Genomic DNA, 21547 nt, shown 5'->3' with positions numbered 1-21547 from the left:
TGGAAAATTATGACTAATGCATCAGCAATTTCCTCACCTATTTATTTTAATACCTTCGGTGGAATCAACTAGGTCCTGGAGATTTGTGTATCTTCAAGTCCCATAATTTTCTCAATTACCATTAAAAAAAACATTTTAAATACACCAAGTTCCTTCCCTTTGGTTTCTGTAACAAGCCCAGTTGTAACAGACCTGCCGGGTTCAGGTATTGGATTACGGAGTCTGCCAGATTAATTTAGTTCCAATCTCATTGTCAGAGGTGTCATGTTGGAGACAACTTGACCCCGCGATACACCATTATCCTTCCCACAGATAGTTATTAGTTGATCTTAAGAGAACTTACAAGGTGATTGAACCCTCATTAAAAGAGCAAATATGCAGTAGAAAATCCTGCTGAACAGCACGGAGGCAACATCATACCCCAAACAGTGATAGCACCATCTAACATGCAGGCTTACCTCAGCAGCATTGACCACAAATGCATGCAGCTAAATGGGTTTAATTTCTACTATGCCAACCTCTAGCCATCCAATGAAAATCAAATTAGGATTTTTACACCATAGGTTAGTCCAACTATAAAAAATATAGGCATTTTCAGTGGATTATTTCATTCTTTTATTTTCAAAAGAACAGGAATAAAATATTATTTTTATCAAGGTCATATAAAAGAATTCCAATAGGCAACAGCGCTCCAGACGTTTAATAAAGTGTTCTTTATTAAAAATTTCAATCAAGTTGTGAGGATGCTGGCATAGCTTTTGGGCATATTGTCAATGTGCTGGATAATGGCGATACATAGGTTGCACAAAGTAAATCTATGCAGCTTAAAATCATAGCAAGATGTTGTAGTTTGTTCATAAATCTTTCTCCAAGCTTTGCACCAAAAACTCAAGCAAAGTTATTTGTGAAAATGAATGTTCCCATTGTATTACACGATAAATCAATTTTAACAGTAAATATTCTCCTCTCTCTCTTTCTTCCCTCCCCCCCCCCCCCCCCCACCCTCACATTCCTAAATTGGTCCAAGTGTCTTTCAATCATCATCTTCATTTGATTCTGGTCCTTGTGCTTTCTTCTGAGGCTGTGGGGGAGGTAGTTCAAGCCGAGCCCATAATACTGGTTCAGCTTTCTTCATCGTAATCTCAATCTTAGCAGGTGTCATACTCATTTGACTCTTATTAACATCAATGACCTTCGGGGTGAAGAGGAGCAGAGAAAAAATAATTATTTCATTGCCATTTTTCTATTGAAAAAATAAATCTCAGTTTTTAAACAAGCACAATATACAGTACACTTAGCACCCAACAAGATGTTCAAATTAGGAATTCTAATAGTGGTTGTCATTAAACAAACGAAGACCAGACTTTCACTAGAAAGGAAATGTAATTGACTGAATTTAAGTGGAAAAACAACTTACATTTATATAGTGACTTTAATGTAGGGAAATGTCCCAAGGTGTTTCACAGAAGAGTAGTCAGATTAAAATTGGCACTGAGCCAAAGGAGACGATATTAGGAAGGGTGACAAAGCTGGGTCAGAGGTAGGTTTTAAGGAGGGGCTTAAAGGAGGAGAGAGTGGTGGAGAGGCAGACAGGTTTTGGGACAGCTGAAGGCATGGCCACCAATGATAAGGCAAGGTGTGTGGGGGTGTGGAGGCAGAAGTTGGAAGAACAGAGGTCCTGGAAGGTTGGAGTCGGTTAGAGAGAGGGAGGGTGTGGCCATGAAGGGATTTGAACATGATCATGATGATTTTAAATTGAAGGCATTTGGTGATAGGTGAACAGGACTTGATGTGGGTTAGGATATGGGCAGCTTGTATGAGCTTAACTTTTCAGAAGATGGCGATGGTAGTTTGGCTAGGATAACATTGGAATAATTGGATGAGAGTTACAGCAGCCCTCTGAGGCAGAGGTGGGCGATGTTAAAAGGAGGTGGTCTTTGTGATGGAGACTATATAAGATTAGAAGCTCAGCTCGGGGTCAATTAGAATGCTGAAGTTGCTAATAGTCAGCTTCAACCCAAGGCAATGGCTGGGGAGGGGGATGGAATCGGAGTAGAGGCAAATTTGTGGTGGGGGCCAAAGACAATGGGCTGAATCTAAACTCTCCAAATCGGGTGGGTTGGGGTCATGTCAAGAAGGTAAAATTCATATAACCTGAAACAGGAACCCAACCCGCTTCGAATCCTCCTATTTCCGGTTTTAACGGAGGTGGGACAAAGGGCAGGTGACCAATCTGCTTGCGGGAGGCGGGTTGGTCACGTAAATATAATGAGGCTGTCTGCCTTCATTTAAACATTCATTCTATTTTTAAACTCATGTTGGCCAGGCTTTGGGAAATCTGGCAGGTGAAGGGAGGCGACTGCTTTTACAGCACCGCTTGTGGGCCAGGAGCAGCAGGAGTGCCTCCTCCAGGCCCAACCAGTTACCCAGTAAACCACGCCCTGCGATCTATTTGCTCCCTGCCCCTGCGACCCCTTCCCCACCATGCCGACCACCAGCGGGACAACACCCCCTCCCCTCCCCGGGAAAAAATTTAAGGGAACCCCAAGTTTAAAAACTGCAAGACATTTGGGAAACTCATTCTTCCAGGTTCCACAACCCTCAAAACAGCCCGCTCCACCCCTCCCCATCCCACACGGAATGGGCCTCCGATGTAAAATCCAGGCCAATAGCTTCAGTGCCCCCAATGTTTACTGGAGGATATTGTAGCTAATCCAGAACTAGATGTTGGACGAGCAGGTTGACAACATATAATAGAGGGGTCAAGAGACATGATGGAGAGCTAGAACTGTATCGTCAGCGTACAAGTGAAATGTGGTGCATGTCTTGGGATGATGTCACCAAAGGGAGGAAGAGGAGGGGGCCAAGGCTAGATCCTTGGGAGACTCAAGAGGTAACAGTATAGCAGTAGGAGGAGAAGCTATGGCAGAATATTCTCTGGCTACGATTGGATAGGTAAGAGTGGAACCAAGCGAGGTCAGTCACTATCAGCTGGACAAAGGAAGAGAGCATTAGAGGAAGATGGTATGACCGACCATTTCAAAGGCTGCAGGGTGGTCAAGATGGATAAGGAGGGATAGTGCACATTGGTCATGGTCACAGAGGGTGTCATTTCTGGCTTTGATTAGGTCTGTTTCAGTGTTCTGGCAAGGGAAGAAACCTGACTGGAGAGATTGAAGCATGGAGTTGCGGGAAAGATGGGCAGAGATTTGGGAGGCAGCAATGTGTTCAAGGATTTTGAAGAAGAAAAGGGAGTTTGGAGATGGTGCGGCAGAGTCATCAGAGACTGTTCTTTGTAAGAACAGAGGGGTTGAGGGGAGGGTGATGACGGCAGTTTGAAAGGGAGGGGGAAGTACCCGAGGAGAGGAAACCATTTACAACATTAGCTAGCATGGGGGAAAGGAGGGGAATTCAGTGGTCAACGGATTGGTAGAATTGGGGTTGAAAGAGCAGGAGATGATGTGTCTAATGTTCAAGATCAGTTTGGAGACATCATGAGGGAAAATAGGAGAGAAGGTAGAGAAAGACATGGGTTTAGGGCTTGGGCAAGGGAAGCTTCTGGGGGGGGGGGGGGGGGAAAGGAGGAGAAGAGAGTTGGGGGGAGGGTAAAGAGGTTTGGCTTGGTGGCTAAGGATAAAGGGAAGCAGCAGAGGCAGCTAAACAGCTGGTCTCAATCTCAGTCACAAAGTCCATGAGCTCCTTGCACTTGGTGAGGATAAAGGGGGCAGAGAAAAGGGGTTTAACGAGAGGGTTGGTAGTGGGGGAAAAAAAAATTTGGGGGTTATCTTCCCATTCTAGAATAATCTTGCAGTAGTGAGCAGCTTTGACAAAGGATAGTAGGGTCTGATAGAGCTTAATGTGATCCAACTAGATCTGGTGATGAATGGCTAAAGCAGTTGTGCACCAGATACATTCATGTCTGTTTCCCTTGGATCTGTGGGAGCACTGATGAGGTCTGTACCGGTGGAATAACCAGGGTGGGAGAGTAAAGGTTCTATTTGGGACAAGGGCATCAAAAGCCAAGGCAAGAGCTGTAGGAGTATCACGGGTGAACAGAGGGACAAAGACTAGACAGCCCAGGATTTAAAAAGTGCAGTTGTGAGTGATTTGCACGAAGTTTCCTTTCCAGGGGTGGATGCAGAAGAAGTAGAGTTGGAAAGGGATAGTGGCATGCAAGTGGTAAGGGGTACAAGGAAGTGATCAGAGATAAACTTGTCTGTAATCATGACAATTGGGAGGTGAGAGGCCACAGGAGATGACAAGGTTAGGGGATAGCTGTTAATATAGCTAGGAGGGTTTTTATGGAGATAGACAGAAGGGCAGTAAGATCAGAGGAGAGAGGGCAAGATGAGTGAAGATAGAGATTGAAATAAAGGACGAGGAGTCGCCCAGTGCAGAAACTGTGGGAGGAAAGAAGTGAAGATATTTCAGGGAGAAACTCAGGACAGTATTTTAAAGGAGTAGCTAGAAGGATGTAACAAGGTGAGGTGCTCAAAGCAGTGGAAGGGGCCAGGCCAAGGTGAGATTTGGTAATAAGGGCCACACTGCCATAACAGCAGTTTGAGGACAGGTGGTGGAATGTAGTCATGTGAGGATTCTTCAGTAATGGGCAAGGTGTCACCACTAATGTTCCCTGTAATCTTTTTTTGGTTCCGCGCAGCCCCTTCAAAATAACATGCATGTGCAGTTTTTGCATTGAAAAATGTTATGGGTTCCCTGTGCAGCTTAAAGTGAACATTAGTCACCATCCACGAGCCAAATTTTCCTGACGGCCATGATGTTAATTAAATTATGCACAACAACGACAACTTGCATTTATATAGCACCTTTAAAGTAGTGAAACGTCCCAAGGCACTTCACAGGAGTATTAGATTAAAATTTGACACCGAGCCGCATAAGTAGAAATTTGCGCAGGTGACAAAAAGCTTGGTCAAAGAGGTAGGTTTTGAGGAGTGTCTTGAAGGAGGAGAGATAGAGGGGTGCAGAGGTTTAGACAGGGAGTTCCAAAGCTTGGAGCCTAACCCCTTAATACCTTCTCTCTCTCTGTTTATTTCATCCAGAATTTCACACTCCCCCTCGATAGTAGTATCTGCATTGTCCCTTTCCTTTGTGGAAACAGATGCAAAGTATTCATTAAGAACCAAACCAACATCTTCAGCCTCCACAGAGAGATTACCCTCATAGCCTCTAATAGGCCCTTACCCTTTCTTTAGTTATCCACTTGCTCTTAATATATTTATAGAACATCTTTGGGTTTTCCTTAATTTTACTTGCCAAGAATTTTTCATGCTGTCTCTTAGCATTCCTAATATCTTTTTAAATTTTACCTCTACAGTATTTAGCCGTTGGTATATGACATAAGCTTCCTTTTTTTTCTTTATCCCCCCCTGTAAGTCCCTAGACATCCAGAGGGCTCTAGAATTGTTATTTCCACCCTTTTTTTTCAGGGCACATGTTTGGCCTGAGCCCTCCGGATCTCCTCCTTGAATACCTCCCACTGTTCCGACACTGATTTTCCTATAAGTATCTGTTTCCAGTCCACTGTGGCCAAATCACTTCTCAACTTAGCAAAGTTAGCGTTTCCCCAATTTGGGACTAGTGTTCCTGGTCTATCCTTGTCTTTATCCATAACTACCTTGAATCTGACTGAATTATGGTCACTGGCACCTAAGTGCTCTCCCACTGATACCCCTTCCAGCTGTCCAGCTTCATTCCCCAAAACTTGCACATTAGCAGCCAGGTGCACTAAAACCCATTAAACCCAATACAAAGGTAACTTATAGGTATGGCTAGCAATCCAGTGTGCTGGGGGAATCTGGGCCAATTAAGCAAGCTCTTTGCCATATTCCCACACAATGGCTGGGATTTCCCCAGGCGATTTCGATGCGGGCATCATTGGTTCAGCGTGGGAAACCTGCTCCAACGTGCAGTCCATCCTCTACCAAAATTCCCTGGATTTTGGGGCGGTCCCAGCAGATTTAAAAAAGGCAGACAAAAAGCAGGAAGCTATTGACCAGTTAGCTTAACATCGGTCATTGGGAAAATGCTGGAGTTCATTATTAAAGGAAGAATAGCGGGACATTTGGAAAAGCATGATTCAATCAAGCAGAGTGAGCATGGTTTTATGAAAGGGAAATCATGTTTGACAAATTTGCTGGAGTTCTTTGAGGATGTAACGAGCAGGGTGGATGAGGGGGAACCAGTGGATGTGGTGTATTTGAACTTCTAGAAGACATTCGATAAGGTGCCACATAAAAGGTCACTGCACAAGATAAAAGTTCACGGGGTTGGGGGTAATATACTAGTTAGCCAATCCTCTATTTTTGCCAACAGAAAACAGATAGTTGAGATAAATGGGTCATTTTCCAGATGGCAAACAGTAACTAGTGGGGTGCTGCAGGGATCGGTGCTGGGGCCTCAACTATTTACAACCTATATTAATGGCTTGGATGAAGGGACAGAGTGTAATGTAGCCAAGTTTGCTGATGTTACAAAGATGGGTGGAAAAGCAAATTGTGAAGAGGACACAAAAAATCTGCGAAGGGATAGAGACAAGCTAAGTGAATGGGCAAAAATTTGGCAGATGGAGTATAAATGTGGGAAAATGTGAGGTTATCCACTTTGACAGAAAAACATAGAACAGCAAATTATAATTTAAATGGAAAAAAATTGCAAAGTATTACTGTACAGAGGGACCAGGGGGTCCTTGTGCATGAGACACAAAAAGTTAATATGCAGGTACAGCAAGTAATCAGGAAGACAAATGGAATGTTGGCCTTTATTGCAAGGAGGATAGAGTAGAAAAGCAGAGAAGTCCTGCTACAACTGTATAGGGTATTGGTGAGGCCACACCTAGAGTACTGCGTACAGTTTTGGTCTCCGTATTTAAGGAAGAATATACTTGCATTGGAGGCTGTTCAGAGAAGATTCACTAGGTTGATTCCGGAGATGAGAGGTTTAACTTATGAAGTTAGGTTGAGTAGGTTGGGCCTATACACATTGGAGTTCAAAACATAAGATAATGAGGGGGCTCAACAAGGTGGATGCAGAGAGGATATTTCCACTCAGTGGAAACTAAAACTAGGGGCATCGTCTCCGAATAAGAGGCTGGCCAATTAAAACTGAGATGAGGAGGAATTTCCTCTGAGGGTTGTAAATCTGTGGAATTCTCTGCCCCAGAGAGCTATGGAGGCTGGGATTTTTGAGCGATAAGGGAATAAAGGGTTATGGGGAGCAGGCAGGGAAGTGGAGCTGAGTCCATGATCAGATCAGCCATGATCTTATTAAATGGCGGAGCAGGCTCGAGAGGCCAAATGGTATACACCTGCCCCTATTTCCTATGTTCTTACCAATGGTCTCCTGGTGCAGACGTAAAGGCCGAAAGTTCGGCCTAAAAACAGTAATGCAGCGAAAACAGGAAGTTTCACGTATTGCCAGTTTGCGCCGAAAAACCCCAAAAGCCGAAAATCGGGCCCATAGTGTACAAAAGCCAGGAAGTTATGCTAAACCTATATAAAACACTTGTCCGGCCCAAGCTGGACTATTGTCCCATCTGGGCACCACACTTCAGAAAGGATGTGATGACTTTGGAGTGGGTACAGAAGAGATTTACTACAATGGTTCGAGGGATGAGGGATTACAGTTACGTGGTTAGACTAGAGAAATTGGGGTTGTTCTCTTTGGAGCAGAGAAGGCTAAGAGGAGGTTTGGTAGAGGTGTTTAAAACCATGATGGGTTTAGATAGAGAAACTGTTTCCAATGGCTGAAGGGTCAATAACAAGTGGGTACGGATTTAAGGTGATTGGCAAAAGAACCAGAGGCAACATGAGGAAAAATGTTTTTACACAAGTGGTTAGGATTTGGAATGCACTACCCGATAAGGGTGGTGGATACAGATTCAATAGTAGCCTTCAAAATGGAATTGGTTAAGTGCTTGAAGGAGAATAAATTGCAGGGATATGGTGAAAGAGCAGGGAAGTGGGACTGACTGGATTACTCTTCGAAAGAGCCGGTGCAGACTCGATGGGCCGAATGTCCTCCTGTGTTGTACCATTCTATGGGCCAGTCTTTTAAGACTGAGATGAGGAGGAATTTCTTAACTGAGGGTTGTGAATATTGGAATTCCCTACCCCAAAGGGCTGCGGATGTTGAATCGTTGAGTATGCTCAAGGCTGAGACAGACAGATTTTTGGACTCTATGGGAATCAAGGGATATGGGGATCAGGCAGGAAATTGGAGTTAAAGCCATGAAAGGCAGAGCAGACTTGAGGGGCCATGCGGCCTACTCCAGCTCCTAATTCTCGTGTTCTTATGTAATTCAAGCCTGGAAACATTGGCAGGAGTAGGAAGGTGAAGGAATTGTGATGTTTGGGGTAGGGATTTAAAGGCAATATACCAGAGAAGGAAATAAACAAAAGGTGGAATGACTGGATGACAGGAATGGCAGGAGTCAGGAGATACTGGTCTACAAGGGGTCAAGAGAAGAACAAAAAAAGGAGATAGAAGTAACAGAAGCAACAGCTGTAATTCGTATTTGAATGTACACACCGAGGAAGTTCAGGTTATGCAGGTAAGGCAATATTAAGATAGATATGTCATTGAACACAATGTTGAAGGCAAAAAACAGAAACTTCAGTGGATTTGTTTAAAACAAATGATCACCAACCTGTTGTCGAAAGACAATTCACTGTAGGCACACAGTGGAATTTAGCTCAAGCTCCTTACAATTCACCTGCATATTCATTGCTCCCCAATGTGTATTTTCTCTTCTATAACACATTGCCCTAGGTTTTCTGCCACCTCCGCTAATTTTTTGTTGGTTCTGGAATGGAGTCAGAGAGCAACTTACTGCCTCCCCATCTTACCACAATTTTCTGGAAAAGCAGGCCTGTTGGAGCAAACTACATAAACCGTATGCCTCCATCCTCTGCTTGCGCTCTGATTGGCAGACTCAAGGGCTGCTTGCTAGGCCCCGTCATTCAATGTTCAGAGGTTGGAGGAGCAGGCTCTGATATGAAAAAATCTCATCTGTAAAAGCAAGTCTCCATCCCTATACTAGTACGACTCCCTGGAGCCCAGCTCCTGCATGTAAGTGACCCCACGGGACTAGAAGTATAGCTAGGATCAGGAATTGAAGTATTTTTTTTTGCTTGAGCAAAATTCTAACTATTCAATAGTTTAAATTAAGCAACTGTAATAAAACAGCATAGGAGGTATTAACTTAATTGAAATTAGATAGCATATACAGGTGCAGCGTCCAAAATCCATAATTCCAGAATCTGGGACGATTCGCGGCAGGGTCATCCGGAATCCGGACCGGACGACCTTGCCCGACCTCGGGGCCTCGCCTCTTCGCCAGCCCGCCCGACAGCCTCCTCGGCGGGGCCAGCGCGATGACGACCTCCTCAGCGGGGTCGTGCCTAACGCAAACACCTCCTCGGCGGGCTCCGAACAGCTCCTCAGCAGGTACCCCCACCCTCTTTTCTGATGTTCCGAAATACCCGAACCTGGGCTCGGGTGTTTCTGGATTTGTGACGTCAGAAAGACGTTCCAAAGTCCGGAAAAACACAAAATCCGGAACGGCCTTGGTCCCGAGGATTCAGGATTCGGGACGCTGCACCTGTATAGGTTTTCCAGGAATCATTATATGGGTCAGATCCTACTGTTGTAGACAAGTTTGAAACCAACAACGAGCAGAGAACCATGACTGAATTCATCTCAGTCCTAATTCTAAGGGAACTAATCCTTAGAATTCTACAAAAGGGAAATGATGATAGCATCATTTTAAACTGAATCACAGAAAATAGGTATTTCTGATAGTCAAAGTCAGTGCAATCACTCAATAGAATCATAGAATGGTTATAGCACGGAAGGCGGCCATTCAGCCCATCATGCCTGTGCCTGCTCTCTGCAAGAGCACCATAGCATGTCCCACTCGACCTTGCCCTGCAAATTTTTCTCTTTCAGGTACTTATCCAACTCCCTTTTGAAAGTAGTGATTGAGTCTGTCTCCACCATCCTTTCAGACAGTGCATTCCAGATCCGAACCACAAAGTATTTTCTTATGTCGTCTTTGGTTCTTTTGCCAATCACATTAAATCTGTGTCCTCTGTTTCTTGACCCTTCCGCCAATGGAAACAGTTTCACTCAATCCACTCTGTCCAGACCTCATGATTTTGAGCACCTCTATCAAATCTCCTCTCAACCTTCTCTGCTCCAAGGAGAGTATAAGTATTAGGCAGTTCCTCGCATCAAGGATGACCTGCTTCCACACCAAAAAGGGATGAGTTCACAGGTGTTTCAAAGAGGAACCTGACATTCTAGGTCCCGAACTACATAGTGAAGGGTGGAAGATGCCTGTGCATGGATTCTTCCAAGGAGAACAACCCCAGCTTCTCCAGTCTATCCACATAACTGAAGTCCCTCATCCTTGGAATCATTCTCGTAAATCTTTTTTGCACCCTCTCAAAGGCCTTCACATCCTTCCTAAAGTGCGGTGCCCAGAATTGGACACAATACTCCAGTTGAGGCCGAACCAGTGCTTTATACAGATTCATCATAATTTCCACACTTTTATACTCTATACCTCTAATCATGAAGCCCAGGATCCCGTAAGCATTTTTTAACCGCTTTCTCAACTTGCCCTGTCACCTTCAACGATGTGTGCACATATACCCCTAGGTGTCTCTATTCATGCACCCGCTTTTGGATTGTACTCTTTAGTTTATATTTCCTCTCCTCGTTCTTTCTACCAAAATGTATCACTTCGCACTTTTCTGCGTTAAATTTTATCTGCCACATGTCCGCCCATTCCACCAGCCTGTCTGCGTCCTCTTGAAATCGATCATTATCCTCCTCACTGTTCAATACACTTCCAAGTTTTGTGTCATCTGCAAATTTTGAAATTGTGCCCTGTACACCCACATCCATGTCATTAATATACATCAAGAAAAACAGTGGTCCTAGTACTGACCCCTGGGGAACACCACATATACCTTCCACCAGTCTGAAAAACAACCGATCACCACTACTCTCTGTTTCTTGTCACTTAGTCAATTTGTTATCCATTCTGCCACTGCCTTTTATTCTATGGGCTTCAACTTTGCTGGCAAGCCTATTATGTAGCATTTTGTTGAACACCTTTTGGAAATCCATGTACCCCACGTCAACCACATTGCCCTCTAACAGTCTGTTACCTCATCAAAAAACTCAATCAAGTTGGTTAAACACAATTTACCTTTAACAAATCCATGCTGGTTTTCCTTAATTAATCCACACTTGTCCAAGAGACTGTTAACTTTGTCTGATTATTGTTTCTAAAAGCTTCCCCGCTACCGATGTTAAACTGACCAGCCTAGTGGCTGAGCTTATCTTTACACCCTTTTTTGAACAAGGGTGTAACATTTGCAATTCTCCAGTCTTCTGACACCACCCCTGTTTCGAAGGAGGATTGGAAGATTATGGCCAGTACCGCCGCGATTTCTTCCTTCACTAGGATGCATTCCATCGGTCCTGTTGACTTAGCTACCTTAAGTACAGCCAGCCTTTCTAGTACCTCATCTTTATCAATTCTTATCCCATCCAGTATCTCTTCTACCTCCTCCTTTACTATATCTTTGCATCTGTCTTCACCAAGAAAGATGCTGCCAAAGTACTCATTTAGTATTTCAACCATACCCTCTGCCTCCATGCGTAGCTGTCCTTTTTGGTCCCTAATCGGCCTCACACCTCCTTTTACTATTTATATGCCTATAGAAGACTTTTAGATTATCTTTTATACTAGCTGCCATTCTATTCTCATACCCTCTCTTTGCCCCTCTTATTTTCTTTTTCATTTCTTCTCTGAACGTTCTTTATTCAGCCAGTTTCTCAGATGTATTCGTGACCTGACATCAGTTATATGAGCTCTTTTTCTGCTTCATCTTACTTTCTATCTCTTTCGTCATCCAGGAAGCTCTGACTTTAGTTGCCCTACCTTTCCCCCAAGTGGGAATGTACCTCAACTGTTCCGAACAATTTCCTCTTTAAAAGGCAGCCACTACAGTTTTGCCTGCCAATCTTTGATTCCAATTTGCTCAGGCCAGATCCATTCTCATCCCAGTGAAATTTACCTTCCTCCAATGATGTAGTTTTACTCTAGATTGCTGCTTGTCCTTTTCCATAGCTAATCTAAACCTTATGATACTATGATCACTGTTCCCCAAATGTTAACCTACTGACAATTGCTGCACTTGACCTATCTCACACCCCAGAACCAGATCCAGCACTGCCTCCTTTCTTGTTGGGCTAGAAATATACTGATCAAGTTCTCCTGAACACACACTTCAGAAATTCTTCCCTTTACATTATCCCAGTCTATGGACCCAAATTTCCCCAGGAGTTGCTCCATTTTTTTTTGGAGCAACTGGATTTTTCTGGAGTATCTTTTTAGTTGCAATTCTGGCCATTTAATTTGCGCCAGTGTAAGTGAGTTAGTTAGGTTTTTTTTTTAAGTTTTGTTTTTTTTTTCCAAAAGGGGGCGTTACCAGCCATTTACACCTGTTTTGGCCATTTAAGCAAGTTTAGCCAGCTAAAAGTTACTCCAAACTAACTTCGGCCAGCGTAAGTGGGCACTTTTGTACGTTCAGAAAAACCTTGCGGTGACTTAAGAAATCAGCGCAGGCAGCCAGAGATGGGGGGGCGGCGACCTTGCAAAGCAGTAAACACCTTCACAACAACATTAACGAAGCATAAATACATTTAAAGCACCAAGCACTAAACAAAGTACATTTGCACAAAGCACAAAAATAATTAATTAATAAAAAATAGAAGGAACCCTGCACCTAAAGCACCAAGACCAGAGTAATAAGCAATCAATCAATCAGTAAATAATAAAAAATAGATGTCCTACCTTAGGGAATGCAGTGGGCCTTCGACGAGGGAGCCCATTCGGCCAGGGCTAGGGACGGCGTGCTTCTGACCCCTCCCACACAGCCTGCAGCACACACTCAGATTCGGCCTGCCAGGAGCTACTGCACATGTGCGCAGACTCTAGCACACATGTGCAGAGGTCCCGGCACTGAACTCCGCCCCCAATCCACTGGCCCACGCTACGCCACCACTGAGGAGAGGCTGGGGAGCGGCCAGAATCAGGAGGAAGATTTTCGGCACGCTTGGAGGCAGACAAAAGTGGCACATCTCGGGTGAGGGTGCCAGAAAAAGGGTTGGGGAAATTTGAGCCCTATATTAGGATAGTTGAAGTCCCCCATTATCATTACTCTATAGTTCTTGTACTTTCTCTGCAAATTTGCTCCTCCATAATTTTCTGGTGGCCTATAGAATCCTATGTAATAGCACCTGAAAATCTTGTAAACTTTTAGATCTATACTTACACACCACAAGTTCACTTTGTGTTCAAATTCTTTTTCCTTTTCAAATAAAATGTGGATATTCAGCTGTAACATAAAAAAAAAGTTGTATCAATTTGTAGCATTAGAATACATTGGAATGTACACATTCTAAAAAAATTCAATTTTCAAAAGGTCAGTGAGAATGCAGTGATAGTTTCTGCTTCAGAGTGATGCAACTCTGGCATGCAATTCCAACTTGATTGGAAGCTAGTCAATATAAACAAGGTACTGTACCAACCAGTCAAATGACATACTCTTAGTAACACACAAGACTCTCTTGTCAAGATGTTCTCAGGTCAGCAACTGCATTTAATGAAATGTAACTCAAGTGCGCTGAATTTAGGTATTCTTTCAGAGTGCTTAAGAACTCTCCTTAATAAGGAATAGGCTGTGCAATTATTGACTATAACGGTTAGACATGAGCAAAAATGAAACTGTAGCATCAATGCATGAAGTGGTGAAATGGAGATATGATCCCCAAATCGGAGTTCCCAATGTCAGTTGTGCCACTGTTTAAAGAGCTATTCGGGCCAGGCACTTTGTGCTTCATGGTGTCCTGAGAAACATTTGTAAAGGTCTGCAAAACAGGTGCCTAATTTTATAAATGTATAGATACAAGCTAAAAAAGACCTATGAATAAAAATATCATTCCAAATGTCATCATTAGTGTCTGTCTCTACTGCACAAGGGCATAGTGCAGATTGCGCAATCATACTGGAACAGTTACTCACATACCAATTTATGTAATTCCAGACTCATTTTGCTTAAAAAGTATAACCTAACAGATGCGAAAACTTTACTTCGTGCAAGATGCCTGTTAATAGACTTCAGTTGTATAGATCCAAGATTTGAACCTGCTTGATAATTTTAATGACTGTTATTTTGCCCATTTACTAGATTCATTGCCAGTATTGGGTAGACATTTATACATTAAGTTGAGAGATCAGTGGTTTATTGAAAAGCTCCCTCTTTGTATGTTCAATTCAGTATCAAAGTCACCATGAAAGTTACATTTTCCTTCTCTGCTTAAACGTTCACGTGACAGGAACATATGCCCGCTGCCTAACTCTAATCCTCCTCCTGGACCTGCATCATAAGGAGAAACTGTTTCGACTGGCAAAAGGGTCAGTAACCAGAGGACACAGATTTTAAGATAATTGGCAAAAGAACCAGAGGCAACATGAGGAAAACATTTTTTACACAGCGAATGGTTATGATCTGCAATACACTGCCTGAAAGGGTGGTGGAAGCAGATTCAATAATAAGTTTCAAAAGGGAATTGGATAAATACATGAAGGGGGAAATCTGAAGGGCAATGGATAAAGAGCAGGGGAGTGGGCCTAACTGAATAGCTCTTTCAAAGAGACAGATGTATGATGGACCAAATAGCCTCCTCTGTCCTGTATCATATTATGGAGTCTATGATCATAAATGAAGTGGTTTTAAGAATATTTACTATCTAATGGAATAAAGCTAGCTGGGCTAAAAATATTAATATGAATATAACTGTTTATGCATGAATTTTCATTTTAAAAATATCCTTACTGGGCATCTTTTATTCTGCCAATACAGTTCAATACTTGTCTGCCATTAACTTTGGGAACCTTACCAGGAAGGCAGGCTTTGTGTCTCAAGTATTTGTATTGTTTAGAACTACAAATTGATGCCAACTCAGTTCCAGTTTGCCATTATTAAAATGGGATAAAAACAGTTTTCCCCCCCCTCACCCCCACAGAATAGTGTTTTGATTTCCCCATTTCACTAGATTTCTAGCTTCTGCCATGCTGCTTCAGAGACACAAAACAGAGTCCATGCAGAATAGGTAGGGAAAGGAAAAATCGGATGGACATTATCCTTTAGGAGACTCCTGCATGTAGCCAGGGGTAGCCAGGTGTAACAATGGTCTGCAAGTAAATTGCTCATTTCACTCTTTTAATGCAAGAAGTCACAGCATGGGCCAAAGAAAGCAAGTGGTACATAGCAGGATACATACCTCTCAAAAAGTCTTACTGTCTGATGATTTCTGTAGTGAAAGCTGAGGTACTCAATAATCTTAACTACTGAAGCAGCTTTTATTTCATTTGGCAGTATACTACATAGAAACAGGATATTCTCCAAGATTATCACACATCTCATGTTAAGCTATGCATTTAAGAAACTGAAATTAGGAAGTTGGAATGTTCTCTATTATTTCCGGCTCAACTTGAAACAGAGCCATCACTAAAGCAATTTTTGTAATACGATAGTTCTTAAGTGGTAAATTGTCTTACATATTGACTCCTGGTATAGGTCTGGTAAATAATACCAGTCCTGAATTTGTTGTAATAAGAGTAGTGACGTGGATCAATATGATTGTAAAGTTAGGAGAAGTAATCTTTTGTGAAATATAATAATCTATAGAAGACAACATCTTTAATAGTCGAGCTGATCTCCATTTTCAATATTACTTTACTTAAATCAGGTCATTGTAAATCTATAACAGAGTTACACATACCACTGTGCTGTTAGCTTCAACATAACTCAGCTCTGGGATAGAGTTTTTGGCATAAATAGTAATTATGACTTGTCCTCCAGTTTGGTGCCAATCATGTCGGCATGGTACAACTTTATTACCCTGTAAAAAAAAAAATAGAATCATCTGCTAACTGCATATAAAAGTACAAAAATGCAGCTTACATAATGGTGAAAGTTTAGGGCAAATATTTTTTGTTCAAAGTACTCCCCATTTTATAGTGAAAATAGATATACTTACAAGAACCTTATTTACATAAAAAGGAAGAGAGAGTGGCTAAAGTAAATATTTGTCCCCTGGAGGATGAGACTGGGGAATTAATAATGGAGAACAGGGAAATGGCAGAGACGTTTTGTATCGGTCTTCACGGTAACAGACACTAAAAACATCCCAATAGTGGATAATCAAGGGGCTAGAGGTAGGGAGGAACTTCATGCAATCACTGTCACTAATGAAGTAGTACTAGGTAAAATAATGGGACTAAAGGCAGACAAGTCCCCCGGACCTGATGCCTACATCCTAGGATCCTGAGAGAAGTGGCTGCAGAGATAGTGGATGCATTGGTTCTAATCTACCAAAATTCCCTGGATTCTGGGGCAGTCCCAGCAGGTTGGAAAACAGCAAATGTAATGCCCCTATTTAAAAAAGGAGGCAAACCAAAAGCAGGAAACTATAGAGCAGTTAGCCTAACATAGGTCATTGGGAAAATGCTGGAGTCCATTATTAAGGAAGCAGTAGCAGGACATTTGGTAAAGCATGATTCAATCAAGCTGAGTCAGCACGGTTTTATGAAAGGGAAATCACGTTTGACAAATTTGTTGGGAGTTCTTTGAGGATGTAACGAGCAGGGTGGAACCAGTGGATGTGGTATATTTGAATTTCCAGAAGGCATTCGATAAGGTGACACTTAAAAGGGTACTGCACAAGATAAAAGCTCATGGGGTTGGGGGTAATATATCAGCATGAATATATTACCACCACCCCCGCCCCCCACCCGGGTTACACATTGTTTGATCTCACTGGGCCCGCGGGTTACACATTGTCTGATCTCACTGTGCCCCAGGGTTACACACTGTGTGATCTCACTGGGAGCCCAGGTTACATACTGTCTGATCTCACTTGGCCCCCAGGTTGATGACACTAAACTGGGTGGCGGTGTGAGCTGTGAGGAGGACGTGTGCAGGGTGCCTTGGACAGGTTAGGTGAGTGGGCAAATTCATAGCAGATGCAGCATAATATGAATAAATGTGAGGTTATCCATTTTGGGGGCAAAAACACGAAGGCAGAATATTATCTGGATGGTGGCAGATCAGGAAAAGAGGAGGTGCAATGAGACCTGGGTGTCATGGTTCATCAGTCACTGAAAGTGGGCATGCAGGTACAGCAGGCAGTGAAGGCGGCAAATGCTATGTTGACCTTCATAGCTAGGGGATTTGAGTATCGGAGCAGGGAGGTCTTACTGCAGTTGTACAGGACCTTAATGTGGCCTCACCTGGAATATTGTGTTCAGTTTTGGTCTCCTAAGCTGAGGAAGGACGTTCTTGCTATTGAGGGAGTGCAGCGAAGGTTCACCAGACTGATTCCAAGGATGGTTGGGCTGTCATATGTGAGACTGGATTAAATGGGCTTTTATTCACTGGAGTTTAGAAGGATGAGAGGGGATCTCATAGAAACGTATAAGATTCTGACGGAACTGGACAGGTTAGATGCGGGAAGAATGTTCCCGATGTTGGGGAAGTCCAGAACCAGGGGACATAGTCTTAGGATAAGGGGTAGGCCATTTAGGACTGAGATGAGGAGAAACTTCTTCACTCAGAGTTGTTAACCTATGGAATTCCCTGCCGCAGAGAATTGTTGATGCCAGTTCACTGGATATATTCAAGAGGGAGATAGATATGGCCCTTACGGCTAAGGGGACCAATGGGTATGGAGAGAAAGCAGGAAAGGGGAACTGAGGGTAGGATCAGCCATGATCTTATTGAATGGCTGTGTCGGCTCAAAGGGCCGAATGGCCTACTCCTGCACCTATTTTCTATGAATAGAGGATTCGCTAACGAACAGAAAACAGAGTCGGGATTAATGGGTCATTTTCCGATTGGTAAACGGTGACTAGTGGGGTGTCGCAGTAATCAGTGCTGGGTCCTTAACTATTTACAATCTATATTAATGACTTGGATGAAGGGACAGAGTGTAATGTAGCCAAGTTAGCTGATGATACAAAGATAGGTGGGAAAGCAAATTGTGAGGACACAAAAAATCTGCAACGGGATAGACAGGCTAAGTGAGTGGACAAAAATTTGGCAGATGGATTATAATGTGGGAAAATGTGAAGTTATCCACTTTGGCAGAAATAATAGAAAAGCAAATTATAATTTAAATGGAAAAAAATTGCAAAGTGCTGCAGTACAGAGAGACCTGGAGGTTCTTGTGCATGAAACACAAAAAGGTGAGTACGCAGGTACAGCAAGTAATCAGGAAGGCAAATTGAATGTTGGCCTTTATTGCAAGGAGGATAGAGTATAAAAGCAGAGAAGTCCTGCTATAATGGTACAGGGTATTGGTGAGGCCACACCTGGAGTATTGCATATAGTTTTGCTCTCCGTATTTAGGGAAGGATATACTTGCATTGGAGGCTGTTCAGAAGGTTCACTAGGTTGATTCCGAAGATGAGTGGGTTGACTTATGGGTTAAGTAGGTTGGGCCTACACACATTGGAGTTCAGAAGAACGAGAGGTGATCTTATTGAAACTTATAAGATAATGAGGGGGGCTGGATGCAGAGAGGATATTTCCACTCATAGGGGAAACTAAATCTAGGAGACATAGTCTTGGAATAAGGGTCCCATCCATTTAAAACTGAGATGAGGAGAAATTTCTTCTCAGAGGGTTGTAAGTCAATGGAATTCTCTGCCCCAGAGAGCTGTGGAGGCTGGGTCGTTGAATATATTTAAGGCAGAGATAGAGTTATTTTTGAGCGATAAGTGAGTAAAGGGTTATGGGCAGCGGGCAGGGAAGTGGAGCCGAGTCCATGATCAGATCAGCCATGATCTTATTGAATGGCGGAGCAGGCTCGAGGGGCCAAATGGCCTACTCCTGCTCTTATTTCTTATGTTCTTATGGGCCATCGTGTCCATGCCAGCCAACAAGAGGCTATCCAGCTGAATCTCACTTTCCAGCTCTAGGTCCGTAACCCTGCAGGTTAGGGCACTTCAGGTGCACATCTAAGTACTTTTTAAAATGTGGTGAGGGTTTCTGCTTTTACCACCCTGTCAGGCAGTGAGTTCCAGACCCTCACAACCCTCTGCTTGAAGAAATTTCCCCTCAAATCTTCTACCAATTACTTTAAATTTATGCCCCCCTGGTTGTTGATACCTCTGCTAATGGAAATAGGCCTTTTCTATCCACTATATCTAGCCCCCCCTAATTTTGTACACTTGAGGTCTCCCCTCAGCCTCCTCTGTTTCAATGAAAACAAATCCAGCCTATCTAATCTGTCCTCATAGCTTAGATTCTCCACTCTCAGCAACATCCTCGTAGATCATCTTTGTACCCTCTCCAGTGCAATCATGTCCTTCCTGTAATGTATTGACCAGAACTACTGCATGCAGTACTCTAGCTGTGGCATAACCAGTGTTTTATACAGTTCAAGCATAACCCCCCCCCCCCAGCTACTGTATTCTATGCCTCGGCTAATACCTCAGCTAATAAAGGCAAGCATTCCATATGCCTTCTTAACCACCTTATCTACCTGGCCTGATACTTTCAGGGATCTGTGGACATGCACTCCAAGGTCCCTTTGTTCCTTTACACTTCTCAGTATCCTACCATTTAATGTGTATTCCCTTTCCTAGTTAGCCCTCCCCAAATGCATTACCTCACACTTCTCTGGATTAAATTCAATTTGCCACTGTTCTGCCCACCTGACCAGTTGATTGATATCTTCCTGCAGTCCTCAGCTTTCTTCATTATCAACCACACAACCGATTTTAGTATCATCTGCAAACTTCTTAATCATACCCCCTATATTCAAGTCTGGATCATTGATGTACATCACAAAAAGCAAGGGACCGAGTACTGAGCCCCACTGGAAACATCCTACCAGTCGCAAAAACAAATCAACCATTACCCTTTGCTTCCTGTCTCTGAGCCAGTTTTAGATCTAACTTGCCACTTTGCCCTGGATTCCATTCGTACAAGTACGAATGATCTATTTAGCACAGGTTATCTTTGAGGAATATTTATACACTTATGGCTGGATTTTCAGCTCGCTTGCACCACTCTTAGCACCCCGAAGGGGCAGTAAAGGGTGTATCTAGACGTTACAGCGGGCGTCCAGCTTTTACCACCCGGCCAGCAAATTTGGCTCATGGTTTGCGGCGGGGCAAAGACATACCGCCCTGCCCTCTAGTTTCACTGAGATCATGACGTCAATCGTTGTGCAGCGCCCCAGATGAAAAATTAGGCTCCAACGCCTCATTCAACACATGCCCCAGAAAACCACTGATAAACCAAGCGCTCCCAGGGTGCAGCGGGCGGTATTGGTGGCTAATGGAGGGAGGAGGCTCCTACATCACAGGTTACATTGACTGCAATGGTTGCACACATCATGCTGTGTGAAGCTCCGACTTGAAAGTGGCAGTTTTATCTGCCATTACAGTGTCCTTATCTCAGTAATAGAATTTAATGGGGGCATTACAAGTTCGCCAGCGTATAATGCTGCATGCTATTGCCAGGCGGCATCAAGCTGGAAGAAGGGCTCTTGGCCAGGTCAGCCCACGGATGAGGAGGCGCCAAAGACCTCTGGGGAAGACGGCTTACCCCCCGACGGGTTTACAGGCACCAATGCACATACCTCGAGCTCTCTGAGGAGCAGTGAGAGAGAAGGCTGCGCTTCTGAAAGGATGTGCTGACAGAGATATGCCATCTCCTACAGGCAGACCGATGCCTGGACCGCTCTGGAGGCAGCCTTTAATACTCCCATCAACCGGTTTGCGAATTCATTGTGCGCTGCATGTTGCATAGCTTGGCCATCATGAGGGGCCAGGCATTGCCAGTGGAGATTGCATGCCTACCTCAGGAGGAGGAGGATGATGATGAGGAGCCTGGCGAGGCCTCCCATTGGATAGCCACACCATCCACGGGGGAGGCAGCGTGGAGATGCTGCCAGGCCAAGAGCCGCATATCGCCAGCTCATGATGGACCGGTTCACCTAAATGGAGGAAACTTCAGGTTGGAGCTAATACTGGACACGATATGTGCCCCCATAAAGGCACATCTCCAGTGAACGTTAGAATGATGCACAAGACACCAATGGCAAAGGATCAAACAGATATTTTACTGCAACAAAGTAACAAAAACTCCCCCCACCAAGAGAAAACCATACAATAGACGACATTATGTTGCAGGGCACTCGACAACAATGAAGTGCAGTTAATCAACAAAAGTATTTACAAGCATAATCAGCAAAAATCAGGGCATCTGCACAACCTGGTCCTGCACATTATTCTGACTTATTTAACACAGCGATTTTCAGCTGGGGCACAAAAACTTCCTTGTGTAATGCCCCGATCATGGAACCTCATTTTTTGCCGAATTTTGCAGACGAGCATGTAAACTTTTTCCAGGCCGTATCAGGACCGCCCCGCCAC

The 21547-nt window shown here is 43.6% G+C and overlaps 1 protein-coding gene across 4 annotated transcripts in view; it reads right to left on the bottom strand.

The window, feature by feature from the left end:
* Positions 1-992: 992 nt before the first annotated feature.
* The window catches only part of LOC139275059 (cysteine and histidine-rich domain-containing protein 1-like), a 64935-nt gene continuing 44380 nt past the window's right edge, over positions 993-21547 (bottom strand). For 2 of the 4 annotated variants that reach the window (XM_070891995.1, XM_070891998.1), the window contains 3 exons: positions 15883-16002; positions 13371-13433; positions 993-1192 (listed from right to left, as the gene is read on the bottom strand). In XM_070891995.1, the coding sequence (XP_070748096.1) occupies positions 1034-1192; positions 13371-13433; positions 15883-16002 (342 nt within the window). In that variant the 3' untranslated portion in view covers positions 993-1033. Of the gene's footprint in view, positions 1193-5032; positions 5106-8665; positions 8822-13370; positions 13434-15882; positions 16003-21547 lie in introns of all 4 variants that reach the window. The other 2 variants (XM_070891999.1, XM_070891997.1) reach the window with 2 other exon arrangements.

The sequence above is a fragment of the Pristiophorus japonicus genome, chromosome 10 (assembly GCF_044704955.1).
Source record: "Pristiophorus japonicus isolate sPriJap1 chromosome 10, sPriJap1.hap1, whole genome shotgun sequence".
NCBI classification, from domain to species: Eukaryota; Metazoa; Chordata; class Chondrichthyes; family Pristiophoridae; genus Pristiophorus; species Pristiophorus japonicus.
The sequence above is the reverse complement of the archived record's forward strand: the minus strand, read 5'-3'. Positions and strand labels throughout refer to the sequence as shown.